The sequence below is a fragment of the Phaseolus vulgaris genome, chromosome 8 (assembly GCF_051622355.1).
Source record: "Phaseolus vulgaris cultivar YP4 chromosome 8, ASM5162235v1, whole genome shotgun sequence".
NCBI lineage: Eukaryota > Viridiplantae > Streptophyta > Magnoliopsida > Fabales > Fabaceae > Phaseolus > Phaseolus vulgaris.
In genome coordinates this window covers 51,302,809-51,321,018 of record NC_143505.1, presented here as the reverse complement: position 1 = coordinate 51,321,018, position 18,210 = coordinate 51,302,809, and the positions used below count along the sequence as shown (strand labels likewise).

At 37.3% G+C, this 18,210-nt stretch overlaps 1 protein-coding gene across 2 annotated transcripts; it reads left to right on the top strand.

The window, feature by feature from the left end:
* The first annotated feature begins 829 nt into the window (after nt 1-829).
* LOC137825634 (E3 ubiquitin-protein ligase UPL1) lies at nt 830-17,744 on the top strand. Of its 2 annotated transcripts, none has more exons than XM_068631354.1 (17): nt 830-1,129; nt 1,334-1,458; nt 3,808-3,903; nt 3,988-4,191; nt 4,339-10,867; nt 11,004-12,058; nt 12,134-12,436; nt 12,515-12,719; nt 13,006-13,271; nt 13,376-13,662; nt 13,927-15,022; nt 15,107-15,253; nt 15,357-15,437; nt 15,514-15,739; nt 15,862-16,001; nt 17,240-17,346; nt 17,467-17,744. In XM_068631354.1, the coding sequence occupies exons 2-17, from the start codon at nt 1,363-1,365 to the stop codon at nt 17,567-17,569; spliced, it is 10,941 nt and encodes a 3,646-aa protein (XP_068487455.1). In that variant the 5' UTR covers nt 830-1,129; nt 1,334-1,362; the 3' UTR covers nt 17,570-17,744. The 2 variants fall into 2 exon arrangements, with proteins under 2 accessions (XP_068487455.1, XP_068487456.1); XM_068631355.1 differs by having other exon boundaries at nt 928-1,209.
* Nucleotides 17,745-18,210: the final 466 nt, after the last annotated feature.

Here is an 18,210-nt window from a genome sequence, read left to right as displayed (position 1 = left end):
GACTAAAAGAAAAGTGCATATAATATTTTTAGAGGATCAAATGACCACTACTTAATTTATAATTTTGATAATCTATAATATTGCTGTATGTCATAGATTTAAAGTTTTCATTTTTTACAATAATAATGTATTCATTTTCATTTTACTTACATGTAAGTGTGTATATGTGTCAGAGAAATCTCAAAGTTACTTGTTATCATTGTCATTTAGTTTTAAAAAATCTAACAGTTAAAATTTATGAGACATACCATTAAATCTAAAGGAAATATTTTTTTATTAAAAATAACCCTGTCAAATTTTATATCAAGTAATTTGATTTGGCCATTTTTCTATATAAAGCATTAAATTATTTAAAAAAAACTAAAAGTATTACTTATCAACTATATGATTTTTCAATCTAACATTAGAGAAATAAAATGAAATAAAATATATGATTTTTTATAATTTAGTAACAAATTGAACAAATTTGAACAATAAAAGAAATAAAAAATATATAATATCTTTAATATTTATATCCTCATTATATTTATATATGTGTTATTAAACCAGCAAACAATTTATATCATCAGACAAAAAAATATTTTCCTACCATCAATCTAATATGTTCATTTTTCTTTTCCAAAGACAAAAATATTAGAATGATACTGATTTTTTTTGTTTGGTGTGACATCAACTAAAGTAAAAAAAATTAAATAAAAATGTTTTTGAATAACATTTATTTTTTATATATAAAATGTGATGGTTCAAAGGCAAAAAAAAGTCAACAAGACTAAAGAAACAAAGCAAAGAAGAGAAACAAAGCAATAAACCTAAGGGCAGAAAGGGAAATAAAAGGTACGTTTAGAAGACCCATAGTGTAAGCAAGGAAATGAAGGACTGAACCAGCCTCAGTCATCAGTCTATAAAATGCTCTCTCGCCCCCTCAGAGGGCAGCAAAAATTGTGTTGAAAGTAAATCAAAATTTCTTCTCACTGCTCAGACACAAAGCAACGATCCTAATCCCTTTCTTTCTCTCTCTCCCTCTGATTGGGGTTTCGCGCTTCTCTTCTTATCGCTTCCTTTCTCTTCTTATATCGCAGTACTTCTTCGGATGTGTTTGCGTCTCTCTCCTTTCTCTCTCATCTCTCTGGTACCTTATCACTCTCTCTGACTCACTCTTTGTTTAGGGATACCAACTTGATCTGGTTTTTCACGCCAATTGCTGATTTGGTACCAGCTGATAGCTTTGGTGCAATCGCGGATTGCTATATACCTAATCTGTTTTTCAAACTTTTAATTTGATCGGTTCCATTAGGAGGATTGTGATTTGGTTTTGCTTTTGGTTTGATTTCAGGTGGTGTTTCAGTGTACTGTTGAGGTGAGATGACAACCCTAAGATCGAGTTGGCCTTCGAGGCTGCGTCAGCTTCTGTCCAACGAGGGTGCAATTGGTCCTTCTGTTAAGTTGGACACTGAGCCTGTGAGTGTATCTCTTGTTTGTTCTCTCTCTAATGCGGCCGGTTTATTAATAGGGTTTAAGGGGGAGGAAACCCATAGTTAGGATTCTTATTGCTTGACAGTGATATATAATGTGATGGAAAAAAAAATTTAGTTTTTTTTTTTACTATTTTTTTTTGCATTTTCAAGGATAGAAGTTTGTGTTTTAGGTTTAGGTGGATTTTGTCTTTCTGACTTCATTTATCTGATAGTGATAACCAAAAGTTTTTTTTTTTTGTGTTTGTTATTATGAGGATTGTTTTGTGAAGAAAGTTTTTTTTTGTATGTTTTTATGTAGAAGGGAAATTAGAGAAACACATTTTGTTTATGATATTTAATAATTGAGATAACCTGGTATATGCATTGTACCTGTTTTTGTTAATTGAAATTTTCTATTGCTTGTATTTGTAATTGAAATTTTCTATTGCTTGTATTTGTGATTGATTTTTTTTTAATTGTCTCAACTCTTAGAGGAAGAAATGATCTTTTCTTTGCTTCAACCACAAGATCCAATCTTAATTTTAGATAACCCTGATAAGCTTTTATTCTAGCTAAGAAAACTGGGTCTGTCACTAGAAGTGACTTGTTTAATTTAATTAGCAAAGCATATTACTGAGTTTATTTTTTCTTCAAATTGGTATATAGCTAGGAGAAATAGTGCTACATAATATTAAATCAATAATCATTTATGCGAAGTTCATTCATTGCTGCATTACTGTTTCTGTAGTTTATATTTTTTTGTTTACTGGGTTTGAAAGGCAACCTGAGTTATTTCAGTTCAGTCTTATATTGACTGAATTTGGATTTGTCTCAACTATTTACCACAAACTTGAAAAGTTAGAATAAGCAACTCAGTTTTGAACTTGTTTTGATTTTGGGTGTTTATTTGATTTTTTGAAATCATTTTAACGGGTACTTTCTCCCATTATAATATACAGTATGTATGATGCCTTTGCTACAAGTTTATGTAAAATATTATGTAAAATATTGACAAACGAAGCATAATTAGTTTCTTTGTTTTAAATTTATAAGTTGTTGTATTCATCACTGGACTAAATAATATATAGTTAAGATAATGGAATATTTATTAGTTTGTTATCTCAAAATTTGAGTATATTAAACTGTTAGGTTTACCCTAGTTGCTGATTTCACCAGTCATTTACTATAGCTGATTTAATAATCCGCATGTGATCATCTGTTCTTTCTAAGTATTGATAGATCTCAGGCCTACTGGATACATTTTTGTTGTTGTGTCCATTAAACACTGAATATTAAAATCTGAATGATAAGCGGCAATTCTACTCTATATTACTTGCAAGTAGTTGAAATTTTATCATTATTTACTACTCATTCTATGTTTAGCCTAGTTTATTTGCATTTCAGGCACTACGCATGTAGTAGAATTGATATTTTATCCTTATTTACTGCCCATTCTATGTTTAGTGTAGTTTATTTGCATTTCAGGTAGTCGAGACTACTAGAGGTTATAGCTTCTGTCCCCTCTTAACTTCCTTAGAGTTAGTTAGACAGTTATAGTGTAGGGACTTATTATGGATGATGGAGTTTATTCAGAATTGAGAGAACTCTAGTTTGTTTACTCTATTTTTTAGCTTATATTTTGTTGCATTCTCTTCATTTTAGCACTGAAGCATAATATGGTTTTGTATTCATAGTTTCTGTTAGAGCACTAATGGACTTAGGTAGTTAGACAGTTATCACCAAGAGAGCCCATCAACATGTTCTTTCAGAATGTTACAAATTTGAGAGAGTTCTCCCCAGTTTATTCTTCTCTCCAATTTTCTCTGTTTCTCATATTTTCATGTACTTTCTCTTATTTTCTCACTAATGTAGATATTCTAATGCACTAATTTCGTGTTGTGTACTGTAATCTTAGGTTGTGGTAGGTTACATGAGTTTAATTTCCAGTATACAGAATACAGAAGTGTGAATATACCCTGTTACCCATAAAGAAAAAATAGCAGTTTCTGGCTTTTGAACAGCTTTAGGTTTCGGTACTTCTTTGTGTATGCCTTGTTTACAGTGACAATTACCAGGGCTCTTCATTTAAATTGTTGCTGCTCCATTTTTATTCATTCCTTAATGTTATTTGGTGTCAATTTCCTTTTTCTAAACAGTTGAGTAATACTGTTATTCCTCAGTCAACACTGATTGTTGCAGACAAATTTATGGAGTTGAATATGTTTGCGTACTTGCTTCAACTGCATTTATTCCTTTGTATTTATCATGTTTTTATATTTTTACACATGATCATTCATTTCCTTCCCCAACGTCCATGTTATGTCATTTTATTTTGGTGATTGATTGGTTTCAGCCTCCTAAGATCAAAGGGTTCATTGAGAAGATTATCAAATGTCCATTACAAGATATTGCCATACCGCTTTCTGGCTTTCGCTGGGAGTACAATAAGGTATTGCCATTTTAGTCTGATAGTTTGTTGCATTGAGTAATTAATTTTATTTTCCCGGGGCTTAAGCCTTCCTTTTTGCATCAGGGGAATTTTCATCACTGGAGACCATTGTTGCTTCATTTTGATACATACTTCAAGACTTATTTGTCATGTAGAAATGATTTGACTTTGTTAGACAATCTAGAAGATGACAGCCCATTACCAAAACATGCAATTCTGCAAATATTACGAGTCTTGCAAATAATTTTAGAGAACTGTGCAAACAAGAGTTCCTTTGATGGATTAGAGGTTAGTTGGTCAATTGTGTATTATCTATGGCTGGTCTTAATTTATTATATTTTCCTTAATTCCTTCCCCTGTTTAGTCAAGTGGTTTTGTTTTTTTATATTTTAAACTTTTATTTCTGATATTTCATCTTTACCTCTTCCTCTTCAGCATTTCAAGCTTTTACTTGCATCGACAGATCCTGAGATTCTTATTGCTGCATTGGAAACTCTTTCTGCTCTTGTAAAAATTAATCCCTCTAAGCTTCATGGAAGTACAAAGATGATTTGCAGTGGTTCGGTTAACAGCTATCTTTTGTCTCTAGCTCAGGGCTGGGGAAGCAAGGAGGAGGGTCTGGGATTGTACGCATGTGTTATGGCAAATGAGGATGCCCAAGATGAAGCACTGAGCTTATTTCCTTCTGATGTTGAAAAGATTGGTCATGACCAATCAAATTACCGCATAGGTACTACCCTTTATTTTGAATTGCATGGTTCCAGTGCCCAGAGCAAGGAACAAAATGCAGAGGCAGTTTCCCCTGGCACAACAGTTATACACATGCCAGATTTGCATCTGCGCAAAGAAGATGATCTGTCATTGATGAAGCAGTGCATTGAGCAATATAGCATTCCTTCTGAGCTTAGGTTTTCCTTGCTCACTAGAATCAGATATGCTCGGGCCTTCCGGTCTCCTAGAATATGCAGGCTTTACAGCAGGATTTGCCTACTTGCTTTCATTGTTCTTGTGCAGTCAGGTGATGCCCAGGATGAACTTGTCTCCTTTTTTGCTAATGAACCAGAATATACAAATGAATTGATTAGAATTGTCCGATCAGAGGAAGTTGTATCTGGATCGATTAGAACACTTGCAATGCTTGCTTTAGGAGCTCAATTAGCAGCATGTACATCATCACATAATCGAGCACGGATACTCAGTGGATCTACTTTAACTTTTGCTGGTGGGAACCGCATGATACTCCTGAATGTACTCCAAAGGGCTATTTTGTCGTTGAAGAGTTCCAATGATCCATCATCTCTTGCCTTTGTTGAAGCACTTCTTCAGTTCTATCTGCTCCATGTGGTTTCAACATCGACCTCTGCAAATAATATCAGAGGTTCTGGTATGGTGCCTACTTTCTTGCCATTGCTGGAGGATTTTGATCCTACACATATTCATCTAGTCTGTTTTGCTGTGAAAACTCTTCAGAAGCTTATGGATTATAGCAGCTCATCTGTATCATTGTTTAGAGAATTGGGGGGCATTGAACTTTTGGCTCAGAGATTACAGAAAGAGGTACACAGAGTCATTGGTTTAGTTGGAGAAACTGATAGCACGATGCTTACTGGTGAAAGCTTGAGACAGAATACTGATCAATTGCAGTCCCAGAAGAGGCTTATAAAGGTATCCCTTAAGGCGCTTGGTTGTGCAACATATGCCCCTGCGAACTCTACCAGATCTCAACATTCTCATGACAGTTCATTACCTACAACTCTCAGCTTGATTTTTCAGAATGTAGATAAGTTTGGAGGTGACATTTATTATTCAGCTGTTACTGTTATGAGTGAAATAATCCACAAAGATCCTACATGTTTTTCTGCTCTGCATGAAATGGGTCTTCCTGATGCGTTTTTATTGTCAGTTGGATCTGACATACTTCCTTCATCAAAGGCTTTGACATGCATTCCAAATGGTATTGGGGCTATTTGTCTTAATGCCAAAGGGTTAGAGGCCGTTAGAGAATCTTCATCACTACGGTTCCTTGTTGACATTTTCACTAGCAAGAAGTATGTTTTAGCCATGAATGAGGCTATTGTTCCTTTGGCAAATGCTGTGGAGGAACTTCTACGTCATGTATCTTCACTCAGAAGCACTGGTGTTGATATTATCATTGAAATCATCCATAAGATTGGATCCTCTGGGGATGGAAATAATACAGGATTTTCTGGGAAAGCTGAGAGCACTGCAATGGAAACAGATTCTAAAAACAAAGAAAATGAAGGGCACTGCTGCATTGTAGGTACATCAAATTCAGCTGTAGAAGGGATAAGTGATGAGCAGTTTATTCAGCTATCTGTGTTTCATTTGATGGTATTGGTTCATAGGACTATAGAAAATGCTGAGACATGCAGGTTGTTTGTGGAAAAATCAGGAATTGAAGCTTTATTGAAGTTGTTGTTACGTCCCACCATTGCACAATCCTCAGATGGCATGTCTATTGCTTTACATAGCACCATGGTATTTAAAGGGTTTGCTCAACAACATTCCATTCCTCTGGCACGGGCCTTCTGTTCTTCCCTTAGGGAGCACTTGAAGAAAGCTTTAGCGGGATTCCGTGCAGCATCTGAACCTTTATTGCTGGATCCCAGGATGAAGTCTGATGGTGGCTTCTTTTCTTCACTTTTCCTGGTTGAGTTCCTTCTATTTCTCGCTACATCGAAAGACAATCGTTGGTTGACTGCATTGCTTACGGAATTTGGAAATGGGAGTAAGGATGTTCTTGAAGACATCGGGCTTGTACATCGTGAAGTTCTTTGGCAAATTGCTTTACTTGAAAATAGAAAGCCTGAGAGTGATGAAGATGGTATTTGTTCTTCTAATTCACAACAGGCAGAAGGGGATGCAAGTGAAACTGAAGAGCAAAGATTCAATTCTTTCAGGCAGTTTCTTGATCCATTATTAAGAAGGAGAACACCAGGATGGAGCATTGAATCTCAGTTTTTTAACCTTATAAATCTGTATCGAGATTTGGGCCGTTTCCCTGGTTCTCAACATAGATCAATGTCAGTTGGGCCTTCTAACATGCTGTCAAGTTCTAGTAGTCAGGTCCAGCATTCTGGGTCAGATGATACTTCTGGGACTGCTAATAAGAAGGAATCTGACAAGCAGAGACCATATTATACCTCTTGTTGTGACATGGTCAGATCGCTTTCATTTCACATTACCCATTTATTCCAAGAGTTAGGAAAAGTAATGTTGTTACCTTCACGTCGACGTGATGATGTTGTGAATGTTAGTCCTGCTTCAAAATCTGTGGCTTCTACTTTTGCATCCATTGCTTTTGATCACATGAATTATGGTGGTCGTTGTGTAAATCTTTCTGGAACAGAAGAATCCATTTCAACAAAATGTCGATACTTTGGGAAGGTGATTGACTTTATGGATAACATTCTAATGGAGAGGCTAGATTCATGCAACCCTATTGTGCTGAATTGCTTGTATGGACGTGGTGTTATTGAAATTGTATTAACTACCTTTGAAGCTACCAGTCAGCTGCTCTTTACAGTTAATCGGACCCCTGCTTCACCCATGGATACTGATGATGCAAATGCAAAGCAAGATGACAAGGAAGATTCAGATAGGTGTTGGATTTATGGCTCTTTAGCTAGTTATGGGAAATTGATGGACCATCTAGTGACTTCTTCTTTTATATTGTCATCATTCACAAAGCATTTGCTTGCACAGCCCCTCACTAATGGGGATACACCTTTCCCAAGGGATGCTGAGACTTTTGTGAAGGTCCTTCAATCCAGAGTAATGAAGACTGTGCTTCCTGTTTGGTCTCATCCCCAGTTTGTTGACTGTAGTTTCGAATTTATCTCTACAGTTATTTCTATAATTAAGCATGTGTACACAGGCATTGAAATTAAGAATGTGAATGGTAATGGTGGTGCTCGCATGACTGGGCCACCTCCTAATGAAACAACTATTTCAACCATTGTAGAGATGGGTTTTTCCAGGTCTAGAGCAGAAGAAGCTTTGAGGCAAGTTGGGTCAAATAGTGTGGAGTTGGCAATGGAGTGGTTGTTCTCTCACCCAGAGGAGACACAAGAAGATGATGAACTTGCCCGCGCACTTGCCATGTCCCTTGGAAACTCTGAATCAGATGCAAAGGATGCAGCTGCTAATGACAATACCCAACATCTTGAGGAAGAGATGGTCCAACTTCCCCCTATTGATGAGTTGCTATCTACTTGCACAAAACTTTTGTCAAAGGAACCACTTGCTTTTCCAGTCCGGGACTTGCTTGTGATGATATGCTCTCAGGATGACGGTCAACATAGAACTAATGTGGTCTCTTTTATTGTGGAACGGATCAAAGAATGTGGTTTGGTTTCTAGCAATGGAAATTATGCTATGCTGGCTCCCCTTTTTCATGTTCTTGCTTTAATGCTTAATGAAGATTCTGTAGCTAGGGAAGCTGCATCTAAGAGTGGTTTGATCAAAGTTGCCTCTGATCTACTGTTCCAGTGGGATTCTAGTCTAGATAGCAGGGAGAAGCAGCAGGTACCAAAATGGGTCACTGCTGCTTTCCTTGCACTGGACAGGTTGTTGCAAGTGGATCAAAAATTGAATTCTGAAATTACTGAGCAGCTGAAGAGGGAACCTGTAAATAGCCAGCAGGTATCAATTACCATTGATGAAGACAGGCAAAACAGGTTGCATTCTGCATTTGGACTCTGTATGAAGTATGCAGATATTCATGAACAGAAGAGATTAGTTGAGATTGCTTGTAGTTGCATGAAGAATCAGCTTCCATCCGATACAATGCATGCTGTTCTGTTACTGTGTTCGAATGTTACTAGGAATTATTCTGTAGCTCTTACCTTCTTGGATGCTGGTGGTCTAAGTCTACTTCTTTCTTTGCCAACCCGCAGCCTCTTCCCTGGGTTTGATAATGTTGCTGCCAGTATCGTTCGTAATGTTCTTGCAGATCCACAAACACTCCAACAAGCAATGGAATCTGAGATAAAACATAGTCTTATAGTTGCATCCAACCGGCATCCAAATGGTGGAAGGGTCAATCCTCATAATTTCCTTTCAAATTTAGCTGCTGTGATTTCTCGGGATCCAGCAACTTTTATGCTAGCTGCTCAATCTGTGTGCCAAGTTGAAATGGTAGGTGAGAGGCCATACATTGTCTTGTTGAAAGATAGGGATAAAGACAAAACTAAGGAGAAAGATAAAGTACAGAACAGTGATGGGAAGGTTAGTTTGGGAAATACAAACACTTCACCTTCTGGCAATGGTAAAATTCATGATTCAAATACCAAGAGTGCCAAAGGTCATAAAAAGCCTACTCAAAGCTTTATTAATGTAATAGAACTTCTTCTTGAATCTATTTGCACTTTTGTTCCCCCGTTGAAGGATGAGATTGCTTCAAATGCTCTTCCTGGAACTGCAGCATCAACTGATATGGAAATTGATGTCTCCTTGGCTAAAGGAAAAGGAAAAGCAGTTGCCACCGGGTCTGAAGACAATGAAACTGATAGTCAGGAAGCTTCTGCATCACTTGCAAAGATTGTCTTCATTCTAAGGCTTCTTTCTGAGATATTATTGATGTATTCATCATCTGTTCATGTTCTACTTCGACGAGATGCTGAAGTGAGCAGCATTAGGGGTTCTTATCAAAAGAGTCCTGCAGGTTTAAGCATGGGTGGGATATTCGGTCATATTCTTCATAATTTTCTTCCATATTCTCGAATCTCAAAGAAGGACAAGAAAGTTGATGGAGATTGGAGGCAGAAACTAGCAACCAGGGCCAACCAGTTTTTGGTGGCTGCTTGTGTTCGGTCTACAGAGGCAAGGAAAAGGGTTTTTAGTGAGATTGGTTATATCATCAATGAATTTGTTGGTTTATGTCATGGTATTAAGAGTCCAAGCAATGAAATTCATGTTTTTGTTGATCTAGTAAATGATGTTTTGGCTGCTCGTACACCTGTTGGTTCATCTATCTCAGCTGAGGCCACCACTACTTTTATAGATGCTGGTTTGGTTAAATCATTCACTTGTACTCTACAAGTTTTGGACCTTGACCATCCTGATTCAGCTGAAGTTGCTACTGGTATTGTTAAAGCTCTTGAATTGGTAACCAAGGAGCATGTCCATTCAGTTGACTCTAGTACATTGAAGGGTGATATTTCAGCAAAACCTTCGGTTCTAAGTCAACCTGGAAGAACAAATAATATTGGTGAGATCTCTCAGTCCATGGAAATGACCTCACAAGCCAATCCTGATTCCCTTCAAGTTGACCATGTGGGGTCTTATGCAGTTCGCTCCTATGGTGGTGGGTCTGAAGCTGTTACTGATGATATGGAACATGATCAAGATCTTGATGGGAGTTTTGCTCCTGCTAATGAGGATGATTACATGCATGAAAATTCTGAGGATGCAAGAGATCTTGAAAATGGAATGGAAAATGTGGGTTTACAGTTTGAAATTCAACCTCGTGGCCAAGAAAATCTTGATGAAGATGATGATGATATGTCTGGTGATGAAGGTGAGGATGTAGATGAAGATGAGGAAGATGATGAGGAACATAATGATTTGGAAGAAGTCCATCATTTGCCACATCCTGACACAGATCAAGATGAACATGAGATTGATGATGAAGATTTTGATGATGAAGTGATGGAGGAAGAGGACGAGGATGATGAGGAGGATGAAGATGGTGTTATACTACGACTTGAGGAGGGAATTAATGGGATTAATGTTTTTGACCATATTGAGGTATTTGGCAGAGATAATAGTTTTGCAAATGAGGCTTTTCATGTGATGCCACTTGAAGTTTTTGGGTCTAGACGTCCAGGACGGACAACATCTATTTATAGTCTTTTGGGCAGAACTGGTGATACCACTGTGCCTTCTCGTCATCCACTCTTGCTTGAACCTTCTTCATTCCCTCCACCTACAGGGCAATCAGGTTAGTTCCTCTGAATATTCTTGTTATTTATATTCTATTTCAACAGCGGTTTTTTCTTAACTTATCAGTTGTTTCTTAAAGACTTGATTTTTTTAATGACATTTGGGCTTTTTGGTATCTTGTTTAAATATTTCAGATAGTTCATTGGAGAACAACTCTGTGAGTTTGGATAATGTATTCCGATCTCTGAGAAGTGGACGTCATGGACAACGTTTGCACTTGTGGACTGATAATTACCAGCAAAGTGGTGGGACAAGCACTGTTGTTGTACCACAAGGGCTTGAGGAGTTGCTTGTCACACAATTGAGACGACCGACCACTGATAAGTCATCCAATCAGAACATAGCAGAAACAGGCTCTCATGGTGAAGTTCTAACCACCCAGGCACAAGATGCAGGAGGTGCTAGGCCAGATGTGCCAGTTGAAAGTAATCCTATTCTGGAAGTCAGTACAATAACTCCTTCTGTCATTGATAATAGTAACGTGGATGCCAGACCAACAAGGACTGGTCCTTCACAAGCAAATGTTTTAAGCACGCAATCTCAGGCAGTTGAGATGCAATTTGAACATAATGATGGGGCTGTGAGAGATGTTGAAGCTGTCAGCCAGGAGAGTAGTGGTAGTGGAGCAACTTTTGGTGAAAGTCTTAGGAGCTTAGATGTTGAGATTGGAAGTGCTGATGGCCATGATGATGGCGGTGAAAGGCAGGTTTCTGCGGATAGGATAGCAGGTGATTCACAGGCTGCACGCACAAGAAGAGCAAATACACCTTTGACTCAATTTTCTCCTGTGGTTGGAAGAGATGCATCCCTTCACAGTGTTACTGAAGTTTCTGAAAATTCAAGCCGTGATGCAGATCAAGATGGTCCAGCAGCAGAGCAGCCGGTGAACAGTGATGCAGGATCAGGAGCTATTGATCCTGCTTTTCTTGATGCTCTTCCCGAGGAGCTGCGTGCCGAAGTTCTTTCAGCTCAGCAGGGTCAAGCGGCTGAGCCATCAAATGTCGAGTCTCAAAACTCTGGGGATATTGACCCAGAGTTCCTTGCAGCTCTTCCAGCTGATATTCGAGCAGAAGTTCTAGCTCAGCAGCAAGCCCAGAGATTGCATCAGTCTCAGGAGCTGGAAGGGCAACCTGTGGAAATGGATACAGTCTCAATAATTGCAACCTTTCCATCAGACTTACGAGAAGAGGCAAGTTTGTATGTTCACTGTTATATAAAAGTGAGATTGTCAGTAAGTGATTTTAAATTCCCTCCCCCTTTTCAGGTTCTGTTAACATCACCAGATACTATCCTTGCCAATCTTACACCTGCTCTTGTTGCTGAGGCAAATATGTTGCGGGAGAGGTTTGCTCATCGTTACAGTCGTACTGTGTTTGGTATGTATCCGAGAAATCGTAGAGGGGATACTTCAAGACGAGAAGGTATTGGTTCTGGTCTGGATGCAGCAGGGGGGACCATTTCTTCTCGCTGGTCTGGTGGAGCTAAGGTTCTTGTTGAAGCTGATGGAGCACCTCTTGTTGATACAGAAGCTTTGCATGCTATGATTCGGTTATTTCGCGTAGTCCAGGTTTTTATTTTATTGGAAGAAGTCTTTCAACAAGAGTCATTCTTTATTCTCTATAATTTGTTGTTTAATTTTTTGCAGCCACTCTACAAGGGCCAACTCCAGAGACTTCTTTTAAATCTCTGTGCTCATAGTGAAACAAGAACCTCTCTAGTGAAAATTCTGATGGACTTACTAATGCTTGATGTGAAAAGGCCTGTCAGTTATTTTAGTAAACTTGAACCACCATATAGATTATATGGTTGTCAGAGAAATGTAATGTATTCACGTCCACAGTCTTTTGATGGTAAGAATACTTGATTAATGTTATTGATGTGTCGTGATTTGTCTTGATTATGCAACATAAATACAATTTGTCGTTGGTGTTTATGGTTTTGAATCTTCCCAATAATGGTTTTTCTGAAATGTCTTTCATTTTCTTATTTTATGAGCTTTTTTTTGAAATGTCTTATTTTCTTATTTTTACGTACAAATTATGTTTAATTTTTTGGCAATGAATTTAATTACATAGGAGTCCCCCCATTTTTTTTGAAATGTCTTATTAATACATTTCTTTTTATTTAATTACATAGGAGTCCCCCCATTGCTGTCTCGTAGAATACTTGAAACTCTCACTTATCTTGCTCGCAATCATCTGTACGTGGCTAAAATTTTGCTCCAGTTCAGACTACCTCATCCTGCAATAAAAGAACCAGATGACACACGTGGCAAAACTGTGATAGTTGTTGAAGGTGAAGAAAATATAAGTGAAACTAATGAAGGGTACATCTCCATTGCAATGCTTTTGGGCCTCTTGAACCAACCACTTTATTTGCGTAGCATAGCGCATCTTGAGCAGGTGATGCTTTGGTTTTATTGGCAACTTTGTCATTTAATTTCATTTGCCATCTGAGTTTTAGTCAGTGCTGACATATTTATCTTGTATCTCTGGTGTCTCTTCAGCTGCTAAATTTACTGGATGTTATCATAGATAGTGCTGGAAACAAGTCATCCCACAAATCCCTGATATCTACTAACCTGTCATCAGGTCCCCAAATTTCTGCTATGGTGGCAGATGTGAATGCAGATTCTAATATTATGCCATCTGGGGATGATGCATCTACTAATGTTGAGGGTTCCTCCAAACCAAAATCCTCTGGTAATAACGTTGAATGTGATTCACATGGGGTGTTGAGTAATCTTCGAAAAACAGAACTCCGGCTCCTGTGCTCCCTGCTTGCACAAGAAGGGTATGTGTTGGGCCTATGCTTGTTGTCAACATATCTACTTTTTGTGTATCTATTCAGCATGCCTAGGAGCTTGTGTGTTTTTATGCAGAGGGGTGGGGGTGGTAAAACTCGTGACTTAGAGCATCAAAGTACTTTAAATTAGTCAGTTTTATTGATATGTTCATTTCCTAGCATTTTTGTATGTAATGCCACATTTGAAATAATCACCAATCAGAGCTTCTAGCTAGAAGTTTGTTGATCTGACATTTTGTGCATTCCTTTCAGTTTGTCAGATAATGCATACACTCTTGTTGCGGAGGTAATGAGGAAATTAGTGGCCATTGCTCCAACTCATTGTGAGCTTTTTGTCTCTGAGCTGGCAGAAGCAATTCAAAAGTTGACTTCATCTGCATTGAATGAGTTACATGTCTTTGGTGAAGCAATGAAATCACTGCTCAGTACTACTTCTACGGATGGAGCTTCAATTTTGAGAGTTTTGCAAGCCTTGAGTTCCCTTGTCACTGTACTGACTGGGAAGGAGAACGATAAAGGTGCGGCTGCTCTTTCCGAGGTTTGGGAAATCAATTTAGCATTAGAGCCTTTGTGGTATCAGCTGAGTTCTTGCATAAGTAAGATAGAATTCTACTCAGAGGTTGCATCCGAGTCTTTGACATCCTCTAGTACATTTGTGTCTAAACCGTCTGGTGTAATGTCTCCACTACCAGCTGGTTCTCAAAATATCTTACCATACATTGAATCCTTCTTTGTTGTCTGTGAGAAATTGCATCCTGCTCAGTTAGGTGCTTGTCATGAGTCAAGTAGTCCTGTTATTTCTGATATTGAGTATGCTAGCACATCTGCTCCCCAGAAAGCAGCTGGAACTTATTTAAAAGTAGATGAGAAACATGCAGCTTTTGTACGGTTCTCAGAGAAGCATAGGAAGCTACTGAATGCTTTTATAAGGCAAAACCCTGGTTTGCTTGAGAAATCTTTCTCACTCATGCTGAAGGTTCCAAGATTTATTGACTTTGATAACAAACGAGCCCACTTCAGATCAAAAATTAAGCATCAGCATGACCATCACCATAGCCCCTTAAGAATATCAGTGAGAAGGGCATATGTTCTAGAAGATTCTTATAACCAGCTTCGCATGAGATCAACTCAAGATTTGAAGGGAAGGTTGACTGTTCACTTCCAAGGGGAGGAAGGTATTGATGCAGGTGGGCTTACAAGGGAATGGTATCAACTGTTGTCCAGAGTTATTTTTGATAAAGGAGCACTGCTTTTTACTACAGTGGGAAATGAATCAACATTTCAGCCAAACCCTAACTCTGTTTACCAAACAGAACATTTATCTTATTTCAAATTTGTTGGTAGAGTGGTAGGTCCCTATTCAACTGTTTTTGAATATTTTCTTTTAGTCGTCTATGATTATATTTGATACCCCTATTTTTTCTTTATCCAGGTTGGAAAAGCGTTATTTGATGGCCAACTCTTGGATGTTCATTTTACTCGGTCATTTTACAAGCACATTCTTGGGGTCAAAGTCACATATCATGATATTGAAGCCATTGACCCTGATTATTTCAAAAATTTGAAATGGATGCTTGAGGCAAGTGCATTTATTTAATTTCTCTCCCTCTCTTTGTATTCTAATCACACTTGGTTTATTGTTCAATTTGTAATGTTTGTCTGTGTTTCTGGTATGATCGCAGAATGATATCAGTGATGTTCTGGATCTTACTTTTAGCATTGACGCGGATGAGGAAAAATTGATCTTATATGAACGAACAGAGGTATTTACCATGCTCTTAAAACTGAAAGGGAATATTGGATTATCCATTGTTGTGGTCTAATCATGAACATATCTAGGTGACTGATTATGAGCTGATTCCCGGTGGACGGAATATCAAAGTTACCGAGGAGAACAAACATCAATATGTTGATTTGGTTGCTGAGCATCGGTTGACAACAGCTATTCGACCTCAAATAAATTCTTTCTTGGAAGGGTTCAATGAATTGATTCCGAGGGAGTTGATATCAATATTCAATGACAAAGAGTTGGAATTATTGATCAGTGGACTTCCTGATATTGATTGTGAGACTCAGTCCTTTATATTAGCTTTTAACCGATGTGATTAATTTTCAATTGCTCTCCCTACAATCTATATAATTTGCATGGAAGGGAAAATTTAACTGTTCTGTTTTATTTTATTTCAGTGGATGACTTGAGAGCAAACACTGAATATTCTGGATATAGTGCTGCATCGCCAGTTATCCAATGGTTTTGGGAGGTTGTTCAAGGTTTAAGCAAAGAAGACAAGGCTAGGCTATTGCAGTTTGTGACAGGCACATCAAAGGTATATTACTATCCAGGAATATTTTAAATTTTAATAGGATACTCTTATTCCGGTTATATTACATGTGAACACAATCTATACCATCTACTTGAAATTGCACATGTTCATCTATTCAATTTATTTCTGTAGCATTTTAGTCAGGAGGAGTGTGTCTCGTTTGTGATATCTAAAATTGGAGTGATCTGAGATCAGTGTGATCGAGTTTTATTCCTGAATGCATACAATGATCTAAGTAGTAGTGTATCCAAATTGTGATGAATATCATAGAATTCTAAGGTCTTACACATTTTGTAAGCCTCTCTCCTGGATCATGAGTAGGATCAGAGTGAAATTGCTGATCACACTTGTAGGGCCGTGGAATCTGTGGTTTTTAATTTGTTTGATGCAACTGGCCTTTTGTGGGTTTGGGTGACTTGAAAGCCAAACTCATTTTTTGTTGTTTTTTCCCTAGATCCTTTCTTTGCTGCAAGTGATTGAATTTTTAAGCCTTCTCAAACACCACCATTCAAAATCCTTTCCTCAGACTTTTAGATCTTGTTCTATGTCATCTCTCCCATTTATTCTCAGCTCTCTTGACCTTGACCGGACTTGTCTATTATGTGTTGGGGACATCATCATCGGTTCTTTCTTTGGCAAGATGATGATGCATCAGTGTGTCTCTTTTCTTTTTGGTCTGTTAGTGTTCTACTAGAGCTGACTGAACTGCTGAAGAAGCTCTTACGGATTTTTGTTCCTGAAACCGATAAATTTGGCTTTTGTGGCCTTCATTGAATCATTTGAAATAAAAGATATCCAAACTGTTTTTCTTGTCTGTTCTCTTTCTGCTTGTTTATTTTCTTTTAGTAATTGCCATTGAATATAAAATAATTTAAATATTCAAATCAATATTTACAGCATTTCTTAAAATTCAAAGATTATATATCAGTTGATCATTTTATAATAAAATGTATGTTCTTACTTTTGATAAGATCTTAAGATCAGGGTTCTAATTGCATGAGATTATTCATACTTCTCCCCTTAAGATTTTTATTTTTACAACCTTGGATCTAGGTTTCTCTGTCCATGGAAAAACATAAGATTCACATATTTTTAGGGACTCTTTATTATGATATGGTAATGATGTGAAAACGTTATTTTTTCTAACTTGAAGCCATAAAAACATTAACAATGTGCAATATGGGGGTCTTCTGATTTTTACAACTAATGTTGTCTTCTGATTTTTACAACTAATGTTTCAGGTGCCTTTGGAAGGCTTTAGCGCTCTTCAAGGAATTTCAGGCTCCCAGAAGTTTCAGATACACAAAGCATATGGAAGTTCTAGTCACTTGCCTTCTGCTCATACTTGGTATGTCTTTCCCCTTTTCAACATTCCTTATACGCCTTTGCTTTCAGTTGTGATTATCTGTGATGGATAATTGTAGTCGTGTGATTTGAAATAATCTAAAACGGAATTTTCTTCACGCAGTTTCAATCAATTAGATTTGCCGGAGTATCCATCTAAACAACATTTGGAAGAGAGGTTACTGCTTGCAATTCACGAGGGAAATGAGGGTTTTGGATTTGGATAAGAAAATTTGATTGGGGAGGGTACAAAATACAATGTCTTACATTTTTAGGTTAGGAGCTATTTCAAAATAGAATCCAGTGGTACAGGGAATTGAAGTTTTTAAGTTCATATCATGTTAATATGTTGTACAGTCGTATATTTGCAATGCGAAATGCCGTTGGCAGTTTTCTAATTCACCACTTTGCACTGCAATCATGTCTTGTTTATTCCAGTTACTGGCTTCTGGTGCTCTGCGTAATTAGGTATTTTTAATAGCAAAAATTGGGGGCACAAAGAAATGACCAAATGTTTTATCCTTTGGTCTCCATTTTTTTCAAAGATGTTCCTGCATATATATTTAGGAAACTTGGTATCCTATGAACTCTACATGTCTAGACACTCATTTGACATGTATTGGTGATGTGTTTAATTTAAAAATATTTTGAGTTTTTGATAATTTGAGTACAACACAATTTTGAAAAAAACAAAATACAATGGTTTAATTTATTGTATAAGTTTCTATTATGTTTATAGAAATAGAAAAAATTAAGTCTTAAGTCTCTATCATATTTGTTCATATAAGTTTTTTTATTTTAATTTGAATAACTCATAATGGGGATATTTTAACACTTCTCCCATGTGCATCGTTTTATATTATATTTG